The sequence below is a fragment of the Parasteatoda tepidariorum genome, chromosome 4, assembly GCF_043381705.1.
Source record: "Parasteatoda tepidariorum isolate YZ-2023 chromosome 4, CAS_Ptep_4.0, whole genome shotgun sequence".
NCBI lineage: Eukaryota > Metazoa > Arthropoda > Arachnida > Araneae > Theridiidae > Parasteatoda > Parasteatoda tepidariorum.
Window position 1 is genome coordinate 52,951,056 of NC_092207.1, and position 14,414 is coordinate 52,965,469.

General features: G+C 27.5%; 2 protein-coding genes across 2 annotated transcripts; both read right to left on the reverse strand.

Moving 5' to 3' along the window:
• Positions 1 to 9,981: 9,981 nt before the first annotated feature.
• LOC107443163 (zinc finger protein 271-like) lies at positions 9,982 to 14,292 on the reverse strand. The gene has a single exon (XM_016056942.4). The coding sequence runs from the start codon at positions 12,219 to 12,221 to the stop codon at positions 11,370 to 11,372; it is 852 nt and encodes a 283-aa protein (XP_015912428.3). The 5' UTR covers positions 12,222 to 14,292; the 3' UTR covers positions 9,982 to 11,369.
• Positions 10,545 to 11,156, reverse strand: LOC122268214 (zinc finger protein 570-like). Its single transcript, XM_043055726.1, has one exon. The coding sequence runs from the start codon at positions 11,154 to 11,156 to the stop codon at positions 10,545 to 10,547; it is 612 nt and encodes a 203-aa protein (XP_042911660.1).
• Positions 14,293 to 14,414: the final 122 nt, after the last annotated feature.

A 14,414-nucleotide genomic window follows, 5' to 3' on the forward strand; every position in this document is an offset into this window, starting at 1 on the left:
ATAAATGCTTCGATAGCTCCATCTTTTATCGGTATCCAGGCATTTTTTTTGTAAAGAAAATATTGTTGACCTATAGGTATTAGTATAAAAAATATTTTTATAAAAGTATAAATTAATCAATTTCAATCGTGTATTCATATAACACGTTTTTTTTTTCTTTTTTAAATTTTATTTTAAACAAATTAAACATGCTTGCATAAATAATTTTCCATTGAATTATATATTTAAATTAATATTTTAACTTTTCTTCCGATTAATTATTCAGAGTTGGGCATTCCTACACTGTTTTCTTGATTCTAATTAAAGTAATATATTACATCAAGTATGACTGTGTTTACGATAAGTTCCTATAGTTTGTCTAAGCTAAGAACTCCTCCTGCCACAAAGTCTGAGGCCGTTTGGTGCTATGGAAACAAGAATGGCTCATTTTAAGGAGGGTTGCTACACTCTAGGACTAACACAATAGACTGAAGAGATTTCCTTTCTCTCTCCGACCCGACCTGATACCTCTCCAAAATAATGACCCCTCATTTTTTCTTAAAAAAATTTAAAGTAGTAGTGATTATATTAGCATTTATTTTTGAGAAACAGTATTGTATTATTCACCATAATATATATTAATAGAATTATTTAGATATGAAGTAAAAGGACGGTGCTCTCTTAAATCTAATGTGATAATTAACAAAAGTTAATATTCGTTTCTTTTCATACCTTGTATCATGTAGTATATATTCCCCTAAAATTAAGCTTTCCTTTAAATGAAAATTTTACATTATTAGTGGTAGCATTTCAAATTCAAGTATCTTAATTGAACGTGATATCCTGTGAATGTGATAACCATTGTTATCCTGTGCTACATATCATATTATGAATGTACGTTACACATTCCAATATTTTGTTATACTGTTGGTAGTAATCTTCCAAATGCCAAACTCTTATTTAATCATATACTAGTACATATATATATATAACTTCATGTAATGTGTTTTTTTATTATTATTTTCACACTGTTTACTGTTGGTATCATGACATTATTTGTATTTCTAGAACAATTACAAGGGTCACTAGAAAAGTATGTACCCCAAAGCATTGTAAAAAAATTATAAAAATAAATAATTACTTGGAAAGTTTTATTGCAAGAGATACAGCAATAACTACAAGAATTGTAACACTTGTCATACTATGAGATAAGGTATTGTAGCTCCTTCATTGGAGTCTACTCTTCACAGAAATTCTTTTAGGTTGAAGTCACTCAAAACAAGTGGCTGCAGATGCTCAGAGCTAGTTTTCTCTTAATCACAACAACCCTTGTGACAAGGAAGAGCCATATTCAGGCGAGTTGCCTGAATATGGCTGATTCTATACGAAATCTGCAACAAAAATTTTGCTGGAAGGTTTTTTTATGAATAAGAACCCTATAATCTCGATCTTCCTCCCAGTGACTTTCAACTAACAAAGATGTGCTTTGACGTGCTGGCTCTAATCCCAGACGGCAGACTTTTATTACTCTTTACCACAGTCTTATCCCACTGTATGATAAGTTTTACAATTATGGTGGATTTTATGCTGCAAAGTAGAAATGAAAATTTAAATTTTCAGTTCAGTTGGTATTTAGTAATCAGTGGATGGCAAACTCAAATTACCTGGTAGCCACTTTTTCTTTGAATCTAATCAGTTGATAACTGATTTGGTCCTTTTCATATAATAGCCACTTTTTAAAAACTTTTTTTTTTGCTTGGATAAAAATAAAATATATTTTTAAATAAAATTCATATTAGGAATAATCTACGGCTATAAAAAATCAAAATAAAATTTCAGATAAATGTGTGACAAAATTTAGTTAAACATACTAATTTTATAGAACTTTATTTAAAAATATTTGGGGAGATAAAATACATTACTGTTCACATTACACCTTTGAAATAAGTAAATTGTTAGGCAACTCTCCTTCCACATGAATCTTTCCAACACAAAGTGGTGGATTCTGTAGGATCAAAATTTTAAATGGATAGATTATTGGACATCTTATCTCTTTCTACATTGATGTATTTTTTATCATTAAATGATGAAAAGAAAATTATAGGAAAAAGTGATCGATTATTTAAAGTCGCCACTTTCTTCTGTTGACTCACCATGTGGCGAGTGGTTGTTTTCAGGTCTATTACAAAGTATCTGAAATATTACAGTATCTTTTAAGCTTAGCCTTTCCAGGTAATTATGTTTATTTCTTTTTAAAAGCTGTGGGAAGTTTACTTTTGAGATGTCCTTCATATGTAAATATATTTGTTATTTATGCATTACATTTGTATTTTATATATTAAATTCTATATTTTTGCCTACTATGTGTCATTTCTTATAGCAACACATATTTACATTAAAGGCTTAAAAATTATTCCTCTTAATTTTCCAAAGTGATATTTTTTTAGGCTATTTCGTATTTCATTGTGGTAAAATTAAAAAAATTCTTCTTAGAATTAAATGCAAAAAATACTAGATTAATTGATGATGTTAACATTTGATTATTAAATCTTTATTATCTTCTAAAAATAATTTTCAATAAATTTATTTTGCTCTTTAAAAGATAAAAAAGCGGTGGTAAATCACCCTTATTTTTAAGTTCCTCATGAAGTAAGTATGCCAAATATTTATCACAAAGTGTCAGTGCAAGAAAAATATGGAAACTGGTATCACAAGAATGAAAGTATGATTTCATATTTTGCAAAAATATTCATACATGTCTTGAAGATTATTTTAAAAATTATATTCCTAACTGTGCAAAATTCAGAACTCAGTTGTTTTTAAACATCTTAATTTATAAAATATATTTTAAATCAGATTAAAAATGCTATCTAGCTTTCCACTTTATTAATACAGTACAGAACCTGTTATCCGGAAATCAGAAAACCGGAACGAAATTCGATACAATTTTTTTCCTCATAAGATTTTAGGATTTTTCTTTCTATTTTGAAAGATGTTTACCTTACCATCATTTTGGAAATAATCATTAGTGTATTACTTCTTCGTTTTAAGATTATTTCCAAATTTTTTTTTTAGTTGGGTTTAACAATAAAAAAAACGGCTTTTTGTATCGATTCAGAAAAAATCAGTTATCCGGAATAGCGATGGTCCCGATTGCTCCTGATAATCAGTTCCCTACTGTATTTATTTATTAATTTTATGGATAATTCACAGGGGCCATATTATTTGCTTTGGCTTTAAGGGCCATTCGCATTAAATCCTATTGCCCTAAGCATACATATGTAGGTTTAAAAATTAGATATAATATTAGCCGTTTGGGCAAGCATGAATCGCAATTAAGTGCAATCTCATGCAGTGGAAGTTCGAATAAGGATCCTCTATTTCAGTGACTCTAGTTCCGAATTTTTATATCTATATAATCGATTAAAAGTTATTTTGATTTTCAATTTATATTATCTGTCTTTTCCAAAATAAATGTGTAAGCTTATAGCTAGAAAATTTATGTGTACTTAGTATTTCATTTTCAGTTTATTGAAAATTTTGTTTAAAGATAAGTTATCTAAGAAAATAAATATTACTTTGCTAATTTTTTTTAATGAATTAAATTTTCGTAGCAACTTCTTTTTATGCTGCTAATGTATTTTTTGTAAATTTCAGATAGTGAGTTTGTTTTTAATTAATCATTTCCTTAAAAAACTAATGTTTAACAATAAAATAACAAGAACTAACACATCACCTTATAATATCAGTAAATCAAAAATGTAAGAAAAAAAATCCTCTGATCCAACATGTATTTTTGAAAACTTACAAGTTTTATTTTTAAAAAAATAGCCTAAATTTTAAAAGTAGTTTCATAAAACTTTATGTAATTGATTATTTAAAGACTATTGAAATAAAAATTCAGACTCCACATGAAAGTTGCGGGTGAACATTTTATGCAAGTTGAACATTACTGTCATCCAAATAACGTTTTTGTTTTTTCTCTTTTCTTCTTGTTATTGTTTCTAATTTCCCTGAGCACAAATGGCTTGCTCTATCAATTTAAGTACATTTAATCACGATTTTTCGGTTAAATCTATTTCTGATACAGATTTTAAAGTTCCTTGCTCTTTTTTTTTTTTTTTTTACTTTCTTCAAACAATATAAGGTTTTCTTTCAATTTCTGTCCAGCTTGTCTCATATTAAGTTTTTCTGTTCCCTTCTCTTTGGCATTTGAACATTTGATTGCTTTCTTTTTTTACATTTTGGTTTTGCCATTTTTTTTCTTAAATTTGAAGAGAAAAAAAATTTTAAACATCACAGAAATTATTTAGAAAAATTGCCAATATTTACTTCTCCGATAAGAAAAAGTTAAACTTAATTGATTTTCTTTAAAATACAAACAAATTACCACATTTATTCCATTTTAAAAATATTTAGATTACATGNAAAAAAAATTTTAAACATCACAGAAATTATTTAGAAAAATTGCCAATATTTACTTCTCCGATAAGAAAATGTTAAACTTAATTGATTTTCTTTAAAAATACAAACAAATTACCACATTTATTCCATTTTAAAAAATATCAATTAAAAGAAAATAGTTTTTTAATTAAAATTGTATTATGGTTATCTAACACATTGTCTCTTCCATTGACTGTGTCTTCTCCTCCGTGGACTTCACGGAGGAGATGTCCACGGAGGAGACAAAAACTAGTTCTTTTTATTAAATATACTATTTTTGCAATCTAAAATTCATCTATCAAAAATAAAATAATTTTCTCTTACCTTCTTTATGATGCCCACGGAGTATATGATGAGAACTTTGCCAAACCCCAATTGAACACAACAATCCAAAACTGACACCAAAGAGAACAAAAACAACTGATAGTTAACATTAGAAAATGGAATGGTTACCTTTCCTATAGGGATTTCTCATGTGCTGCCCTTTATTGCATATTTACCGAACTATATTAATTGTCCATTGAGGGAGATTTCATTTTTGATGGACAAAGTTTACTAGTCATTTATTTTATAAAAATGTTAAATAAAAAGTTACTATAAACATTTAACTAGGTAAAACTACAAAAATCATTAAAATAACATTTAAATTGTTTAACAGCCATTAAAATTATTTTGTGTCACAGACGTAGGGACGTCCACGGGGGGGATTTTGAAGTTATGTTTATTAAAAAATAAGAATGAAATATTAAATACATTTAGCAGAAATGCATATGATTTGTTCATTAGAACTTTACGAAAAATGATGAAGAAAAATTTTAAGAAATCTGCTGTATTTCCTAATATTTATTACTAAGGGACTTAAAAAATCACCTTTTTGTGAGAATGACCCAAATAAGCATTCACAAGAAAAAATTATTAGTTTTATTTTCTGAATTATAATTAACTTATTTTATTATTAGGTATGAAAAAATGACATCTGTATTAAAAACATCGGCTGATAAGTATCTTTAGTATACTATCTAAAAAATTTGAGTGTTCATAATTAAGAGCATTTGATAGGAAAATTAGTATGCTATTTGCAATGGTGAATACAATATGGGATTTATAATATATTACAGTACAGAACCCGTTATCCGGAAATCAGAAAACCAAAAAATCGGAACAAAATTCGATTAGTTTTCCCGCCATTATAAAAATAAAAAAAAAATTTTTTTCATAATAAGATTTAAGGATTTTTTGTTCTTATTTGAAAGATGTTTACCTTACCATCATTTTGGAAATAATCATTAGTGTATTATTTCATAGTTTTTTCTTCTTTTTAAGATTATTTCCAATTTTTTTTTAGTTGGGTTTAACTATAAAAAAAACGGCTTTTTGTAGCGATTCAGAAAACCGGAAAAATCAGTTATCCGAAATATTGATGGTTCCGGTATAATCGGTTCCCTACTGTATTTTATTATAATATTTAAAAAGTTCATTAGAATTTTAATGCATTGAGAGAAACTCTCTTTTTAGAGAATTTAATAACATATTCATTGCATTAATTCTAAATTTTTACTTTTATTACTATCACTTATACAAAAATTATTTATGCTTTATAAATAATATTATTTTAATTAAGGTAGGTAACCCAAAGGTGAGCAGTTCTTTTAAGGTGTACACCACCTCCCAAAAAAAGAATCAGAATTATTTTTAATCGCTATACAGTGTTACTGCATTATAAACAATCCACAAGCAGAGCAAGTCGCTGAATTTGAATCGTTTATTGTAATACCGCACCATTGTATACACATTTTACTTTTTAAAAGAAGCTGCACTAATTTCAGGTAAGGAGATAGTATTTAGATTACATGTGTTTAATTTCACAGAACATTGAATTATGAAATATTTTCAAAAGTTTATTTCTTTTCAACCATTATGTTATAATACAAAGTATAATATTAAATAAAGTGCAGTTTTTATTAACCATATAATACATTATATGCGAACCGAATAATACATTATACAGAATAACATATACCATATACAGAATAATAAAATACAATAATTTGTGCAGGACATTTAAATTTCACTGAACCATTATAGGAAAAGGACTATAGTAAATAAATATCTAACCTGCACACTTACATATATAAACATCCAACAATAAAATTATTTCATGAATATCCATGAATTGGAAAGTTATTACAAATGTCACATTAAAATTATTTGCGTATTTCATTATTTAGTATAATAAATTGGCAAAATACAGTTTTTAGAGTTAAAAAAAAAACCTTAAGAGTAATTAACTAATTTCAATTTTTTAACAGTTTGAGTTATCTTTTGCGTTCTTTTTTATAAGTTACACAATCCAAGACGCTCAAATGTGATTAACAAAATTTATATTAAGTAATAATTTAAAAAACTGTAATGATACTATTCATATATTATACTGAATATTATTCATAATATTCAGTACAGTAATATTTCTGTAACATAAATACTATAAGATTTATAAAATGACGAAGAAAAAGTTTACAAGAAATTGATTTTAAGAAGCAAATATTACTTTATCTATATGTTTCATACTTTCAATTAAACCAAATTTACTTCAAAACATTCACAGGGGGGCCACTCAAATCTGGTTTCAAATTTCCCTGATTTTTCCAGTAAAAATCTTAAAATTTCCAGGTCAGCGTGTTTTTTTTTCCTTATGAAGTTTAGGTGGGTACAAAAAAAGTGTCAATATTATAAAGTATTTTATTTAAAATATTATTTATTTAATATATCATTGAACAGATGTGGAAAAAATAATATGTTTAGCTTGTAAAATATATTGCTTTTAAAGAAAAAAAAATTTTTTTTTTAGAGTTAGTAGTTTTTGCACAAAATAGTAAATAAAGAGTGACCCAAAAAAAGCTTGGAAAATACTGTTTAATGTATTTTCATTAAACAAAAGAAAATAATTGCAGAGGATTTTACATCAATAATTTCTTTTATTTATTTACATTTCAATTTAGAGCTATTTTATACTGCATTTTATCCAAACAGAGCTCTTTATAAAATTCATTGATATAATTTCCTTTAAACCAGTATTTAGTCATATGTTTAAATAATGTTTGTTTTGTATTAGCAATATTACTTTAAGAGACATTCAGTATTCGCAAAGGCAAAATTGTCAAATTTCTTGTGGCATATTTTATAGAAGAAAACAAGATAAAATTCTTTAAATTTTATTCTTTTTTGTTTTGTTTTTATTTTTCTTATTAGAAATTAGAATATTTAAAGAATTCCAATCTAACTACACGGTTTCTTAGTTTAGATTAGGTCAGTGTTTCCCAAAGTGTGGTACGCGTACCCCCAGGGGTACGGGAACAGTTTAGCAGGGGTACGCGTTCTTATGCGAAATATCTTGCAACAAACGAAAATTACAAAAAAATTTATTTAAAAACAAAGCTAGCCATGAAAATTTACGATTACGTATTTTTCTATTGGATATTTTTTGCAGAGTTAACAGTTAATAATTAGTGGTGTCAACAGCCAGTTGTGATTTTTACTTTTTGTGTGATTTTTCATAGTAAAAAATTCATTCATTTTTTTATTAGGGGTACTCAGCGTTACGAAAAATTTAGAAAGGGTACACAAAAGTCATAAGTTTGGGAAACACTGGATTAGGTAATTGATTTTGATTTTATAACTCGGAAATAAATTACAGGGTGTCGGACGTAAAAATTTAACATACATTTCTTAGAAAAAATATCTTATAAAACATAAACTAAGTTTATAATCCTCAAATTTTTATAATAAAAACTTAGTACATCATAACCTATCGAAAACAATTTGTTTTATAAAAACTGATTATAATAAAATCAAATTAACATAAGTCAGTGTCAAATCAGCTTTTTTCACTTCAGTGTTATTTTTTAAGTCGGATATAAATTTAAGTTAATGATAGCCATTATAATTACTGAAAATTACTTTAATTTTAATCTTAACATTATAAACATTATTTTTCAATTAAATAACTTTCGACATTGTGATTAATAAAAGAATTTTGAATCAAAAATCAAATATTTACCAACAAAACAGTAAAATTTAATGTTATATCTAGTTGGTTCGTAAAAAAGGCTTTTTTTAAATAAAATATATTATAAAGGCTAAAATGAAATCCAGAAAATTAGCTTCGATGCAACAATGGTTATGATTTTTCCATTAACGATTCAAGAAAATGAGTGATTGGTAGGCTTTGCTAAGAAAAAATAATTCATTGGAAGGTAGAACAAAAGCTTTCAGAAAAAGAGTGCAAGATAAAATCTATTATTAAAATTATAACCAATTATTTTTTGGAGAATTTTATAAAGTTAAAAAAATTTAAACATTTCGTTAACATAAAAAATACTCCCGAAGCATCAGAACAAAATTTGACAATAAATGAATTTAGCCCACAGAGTAGAAGATAAAAAAAACTACTTATATAAACAGAAGCCAATATTCGAACCCTTTCTTTTACCTCCACCAATATTTCTGCCTTTTTTAAACTGTGTAGTCCCATAATCTCCAAAGAGGTCAAAGTTTTCTCCATTCATTTAGCAACATGGGAGAGTTTCATATGGCAGTCTAGTTTAGCAGGATAATAATGGTGAAAATTTTAATGCAAGCAAAGTATTGCTAAGTTGATGATATTTCAACTGTTTGACAATAAATTTCCATCTAAATAAAGTGGATATAGCGAATGGAAAAATAATTTAAATTAAGAAAAAAAATTCCAGCTTTTCTTTAAAATTCCCTGACTTTTCCAGGTTTTTATCCGAATTTCCCTGATTTTTCCAGGTTTTTTCCAGTATAAAAAAATTACCTGATAATTCCAGGTTTTCCACATGGGTGCCCACCCTGATTCATTAAACAAAGGATTTTGCATGTAATTTTAATTCAAGGTGCTATTTAAGTTGTTTTTTTTTTATTATTATTATTATTATTAATATTACCAACAACTCAGGATTCTAATGCTGAGAGAATAAAAAACAATTTAGAACCAGTAACCAAGGCTACAACTTCTACTAAGATGCGTTTACAAGAATGCATTTTAATTTTAATCCACAACTTTTCATTACTAGAGCTTATTTTACGGGCATTACATAAGTATAGGTTATTGCAATTACATAAATTTTCAGGCTTGTGTGCTCAAAATAGGCTTATAAACCTTCGTCAAGTAGATAAGTATAGAAACAGAAAAACACAATGAAAACTGCATTATAAAATTTGAAAAGAAAAAAACATTTCAGCTTCATTAAATTGTGTAAAGTCTAATGACACTTCTGTGAAATTTCTTACTTATAAAGGAAGCAAGAAGAAAGTTTTTCCTCAGTGAGTCTATGTCACTTTTTACATATGCTGCAAAAATGAATGCACCAGTATGAGATTGCAAAGATTCTTTTGACAAGTGCAACAAGAATTAGGTTTCTCAGCAGGGTCAACAAAACAATGAATAGGTTGACAAGCTCTTGTTAAAAAAAACTTACTATTACAAATGCTACAAGACTAGTATGAACATAAGTGTAAATATTCAGATCAATTATTTAAAAAAAACTGCTTCAAAGATATGCTGTGTCACTAGCAGGAACATTACTTTATTTACTCTGATGACATTTCTGAGAAAAACTCTTATTACGTTATGGTACAACAAAAAAGTTTCTCACCAGTGGAAACACAAACATCAAAGTCAGTCTTTTGAAGAAAAAAAACCCTTTTGACACATATCATAACAATGCAGTTTTTAATCAGCATGAATAAAACTATAACAAGTTGGGTGCTCATAAACTAAAAAAAACAACGAAACACAAACATCAAAGTCAGTCTTTTGAAGAAAAAAAACCCCTTTTGACACATATCATAACAATGCAGTTTTTAATCAGCATGAATAAAACTATAACAAGTTGGGTGCTCATAAACTAAAAAAAAAACTTTTTTTTCGTATACAAGAATATGGTTTCTAAACAGTGTGAACATGAATGTGAAGAGTTAGGTAATCCTTCCTTGAAAAATTCTTATTACATGAAATATGTTTTTCACCAGTATGAACACCAATGAGCTTATTTAGAACTATTTGTGAAAAACTCTTATAACATATACTACAAGAATAAAGTTTATTCCCCAGTATGAAGATGACTATGTCGAGTCAAACTACCTCTATCTGAAAGTCTCTTATTACATATATCACAAGAATAAGGCTTCTCACCTGTATGAACACGATTATGTCGAGTCAAATTACCTTTTATTGAAAATCTCTTACAACATATACTACAAGAATAAGGCTTCTCACTTGCATGAACACCACTGTGTTCAGTCAATTGAATTCTTTGTGTAAAACTCTTATTACATATACTACAAGAATAAGGTTTCTTGCCAGTATGAACTCGAATATGATTAAATAGATTATTTCTATGAGAAAAACTCTTTTTACATATACTACAAGAATAAGGTTTCTCACCAGTATGAACACGACTATGTTGAGTCGAAGTGCGTTTTGATGAAAATCTCTTATAACATATACTACAAGAATAAGGCGTCTCACCTGTATGAACACGACTGTGCTCAGTCAGTCCATCTTTTCGTGAAAAACTCTTATTACATATACTACAAGAATAAGGTTTCTCGCCGGTATGAACACAATTGGGTCTAGACAAATCTATTTGTGAAAAACTTTTATTACATATACTACAATAAGGTTTCTCCCCAATATGAATTCGAATGTGCATAGATAGACTCTCTCTTTGAGAAAAACTCCTATTACATATACTACAAGAATAAAGTTTCTCACCGGTATGAACTCGAATGTGCCTATATAGATTATTTCTATGAGAAAAACTCCTATTACAAGAATAAGGTTTCTCACCAGTATGATAACGATGATGTAGAGTCAAACTACTTCTGGCTGAAAATCTCTTCTTACATTTACTACAAGAAAAGGGTTACTCGCCAGTATGAACACGACTATGTCGAGTCAAATGACCTTTTATTGAAAATCTCTTACAACATATACTACAAGAATAAGGCTTCTCACGTGTATGAACACGACTGTGTTCAGTCAATTTACTTCTTTGTGTAAAACTCTTATTGCATACACTGCAAGAATAAGGTCTCTCACCAGTATGAACACGATAATGTAGCGTCAAAGAAGCACTACTTGTAAATCTTTTATTACATTTACTACAAGAATAAGGTTTCTCCCCAGTATGAACACGCCTATGTCGAATCAAATTACTTCTTGCTGAAAATCTCTTACAACATATACTACAAGAATAAAGCTTCTCTTTTGTATGAATATAACTGTGTTCAGTCAGTTGACACATTAGTGAAAAACTCTTATTACATATACTACAAGAATAAGGTTTCTCCCCAGTATGAACACGACTATGTCGAATCAAATTAAATCTACTTAAAAATCTCTTATTACATTTACTACAAGAAAAAGGTTTCTCACCAGTATGAACACGACTATGTCGAGTCAAATTTCCTTCTATTGAAAAACTCTTATAACATATACTACAAGAATAAGGCTTCTCACGTGTATGAACACGACTGTGTTCAGTCAATTTACTTCTTTGTGTAAAACTCTTATTACATACACTACAAGAATAAGGTTTCTCACCAGTATGAACACGACTATGTTGATTTAAATTAGATCTAGTTGAAAATCTCTTATTACATATAGTACATGAATAAACTTGCTCACTTGTATGAACACAACTATGTCGAGTCAAATTACCTTTTATTGAAAAACTCTTATTACATATACTACAAGAATAAGGCTTCTCATCCATATTAACACGGTTGTGCTTAGTGAGATCTCTTTGTGAAAAACTCTTATTATACTCTTCTTATTCTACAAGAGTAGGATTTCTCGCCAATATGAAATTTGCAGTGTTTCGTGAGACTACTTCTTTTAGAAAAAAATCTAGTTACATATATCACAAGAATAAGGTTATCTTACAGGATGAAAAACACTTTTACAGTATGTGTTTACTTTTCTGAGAAAAAATTTAATCATAAGTGTAGATAAATTGTGTGTAGTTGAATAAGATCTCTAGAATAACAATCATAAATATGCTGCAAGAAATGAAGACATACTATATCCACTTAGCAATGATATTAAAAAAGAAATGCATAAATGTAAGAAAAAATACAGATTCTCTATTCAAATTAAAATTCTTGCTTTTTCTTTCTTATTTGAAAAAAATAGCTATAACTTGATAATAGAAAAATAATTAGCCATTGATTAAAATGAAGGTAATAATTCAAAATAATTTTCACTGCAAAAGTCATTTAATAGCACAAAGAGGCCTTCAATAACACATAATTTAAAATGATCCTGTTGTATCAACTCACTTACTTTGACTAAATTTTTTAAATAAGCAAAATAAAATACTGTAGAAATATGATCACTTTACAACAAGAACATGATTTATTAATAGGTTCATCTGTGACTGAAAGGATCAATTTAAATTATATTGAAATGCAAAAAAATTTTTCCACCAACTTTAATAATATTTCTATTTTGCACAAAAAACTGCAGAAACTATGAACCTCTTTATGTAGAAAATCCCTTTAAATTTAATACACTATGAATGGATGTATTCTTAGACACACTGCAAAATGAATGTCATTTTTATTAGGAAAACTTCTTACAAAAATAAACAGTAACGCTGTTTACTATTATGAACACGAAATTATCAAATTAGATTTCATTTGCAATTTATTTCACACGCACATGGGTAACTATGGTACAATATATATTACAATATATGGGCAAATATGGTACAAAAATATGGAACAATATATATTTTTAAGTCAGACATTATATATATATTTTTTTTTACTTTCGCTGATTCAAAAGATTTGACATTACAAATATATATATTTCAAAAAAGAATTAGATTGCTAATTTTTGTATCAATGTTTCATCATAGACTATAAATGCATGCTTTTATAAATTAACATAAATATGAGAGGGTTAAGAAAATTTAATTTTATCTCACAATTTAAAATTGCACAAACTGCATATAAAAAATATTTTCTCTGTGTCAACAAGAAAATCATAATCTATATTACTTGCATATAAATATCAAATCACATGTGCTTTATGAATGTATGAGAGAGTTTAATTACCTGCAATTAAAACCTATTTACAACTGTTTAATAATGCACTTCATGGAAAAGTTCGTCCAAAGTGTTAGTTAGATTATTGCAAATTCCATTCTTCATGATTAATTTATCAGGCCTGCTTAAATAAATTGTTCGGATATAACAAACACAAAACATTTAAACGAAATTACTTCTTATTGCATACTTTTTAATTACAACAATCATTAAATTCACTTAGAAACTTCCAAGCATAGTGCAAACATTAAATTTCTATGAAAATATTTTTCTCTTAAAACATCATTGCAACTATGTGTCACAAATAAGAATGTTATTGTCAACACAGAAAGATATTGCTTTCAATAATATCTCCTTCTGCCAGGAAGCATTTAATACACAGGGCATAAATACTTTATTAATTACATGAATCGAACAGAAAACACGTTTTTCTTTTTTAATTTTAGGGACTCACACAACAGGAATTTTATTTACTGTCAGCAAGAAGAAAATGTTATTTTATTATTCCATCAATTTTTGTTTTCAGTATGGTATCCAAATCAAGTAAAATACAAAACAAAAATATTATAATTAAACTTTTCTTTACATATATTAAGTTGCGAAAATCTTCTTCAGTTTAAGCAAGATTGTATAATGTTTAAATTGGTTGGTATGTATCTGATTGTAAACGTCTGCGATGAGCTCTTTGCCTTAGCTTATAGCTTTCTATTTCTATTTATGTAGTTTAGGGTGGAGGCTTGAAGGCCATATCACACTTAAGGAAATTCGTCCAACTCAACCTTCAACTCAACCTCAACTTCAACTTTGTGTTCAACTACTACCTGAAATAGTTGAACTATGGTTGCCATGCGGTTGAA

What these genes read in the sequence shown, in the direction of transcription:
- LOC122268214 (XM_043055726.1), bottom strand. Translation starts at nt 11,156, where the DNA reads ATGCACATTCGAATTCATATTGGGGAGAAACCTTATTGTAGTATATGT.
- LOC107443163 (XM_016056942.4), bottom strand. Translation starts at nt 12,221, where the DNA reads ATGGATGAGAAGCCTTATTCTTGTAGTATATGTAATAAGAGTTTTTCA.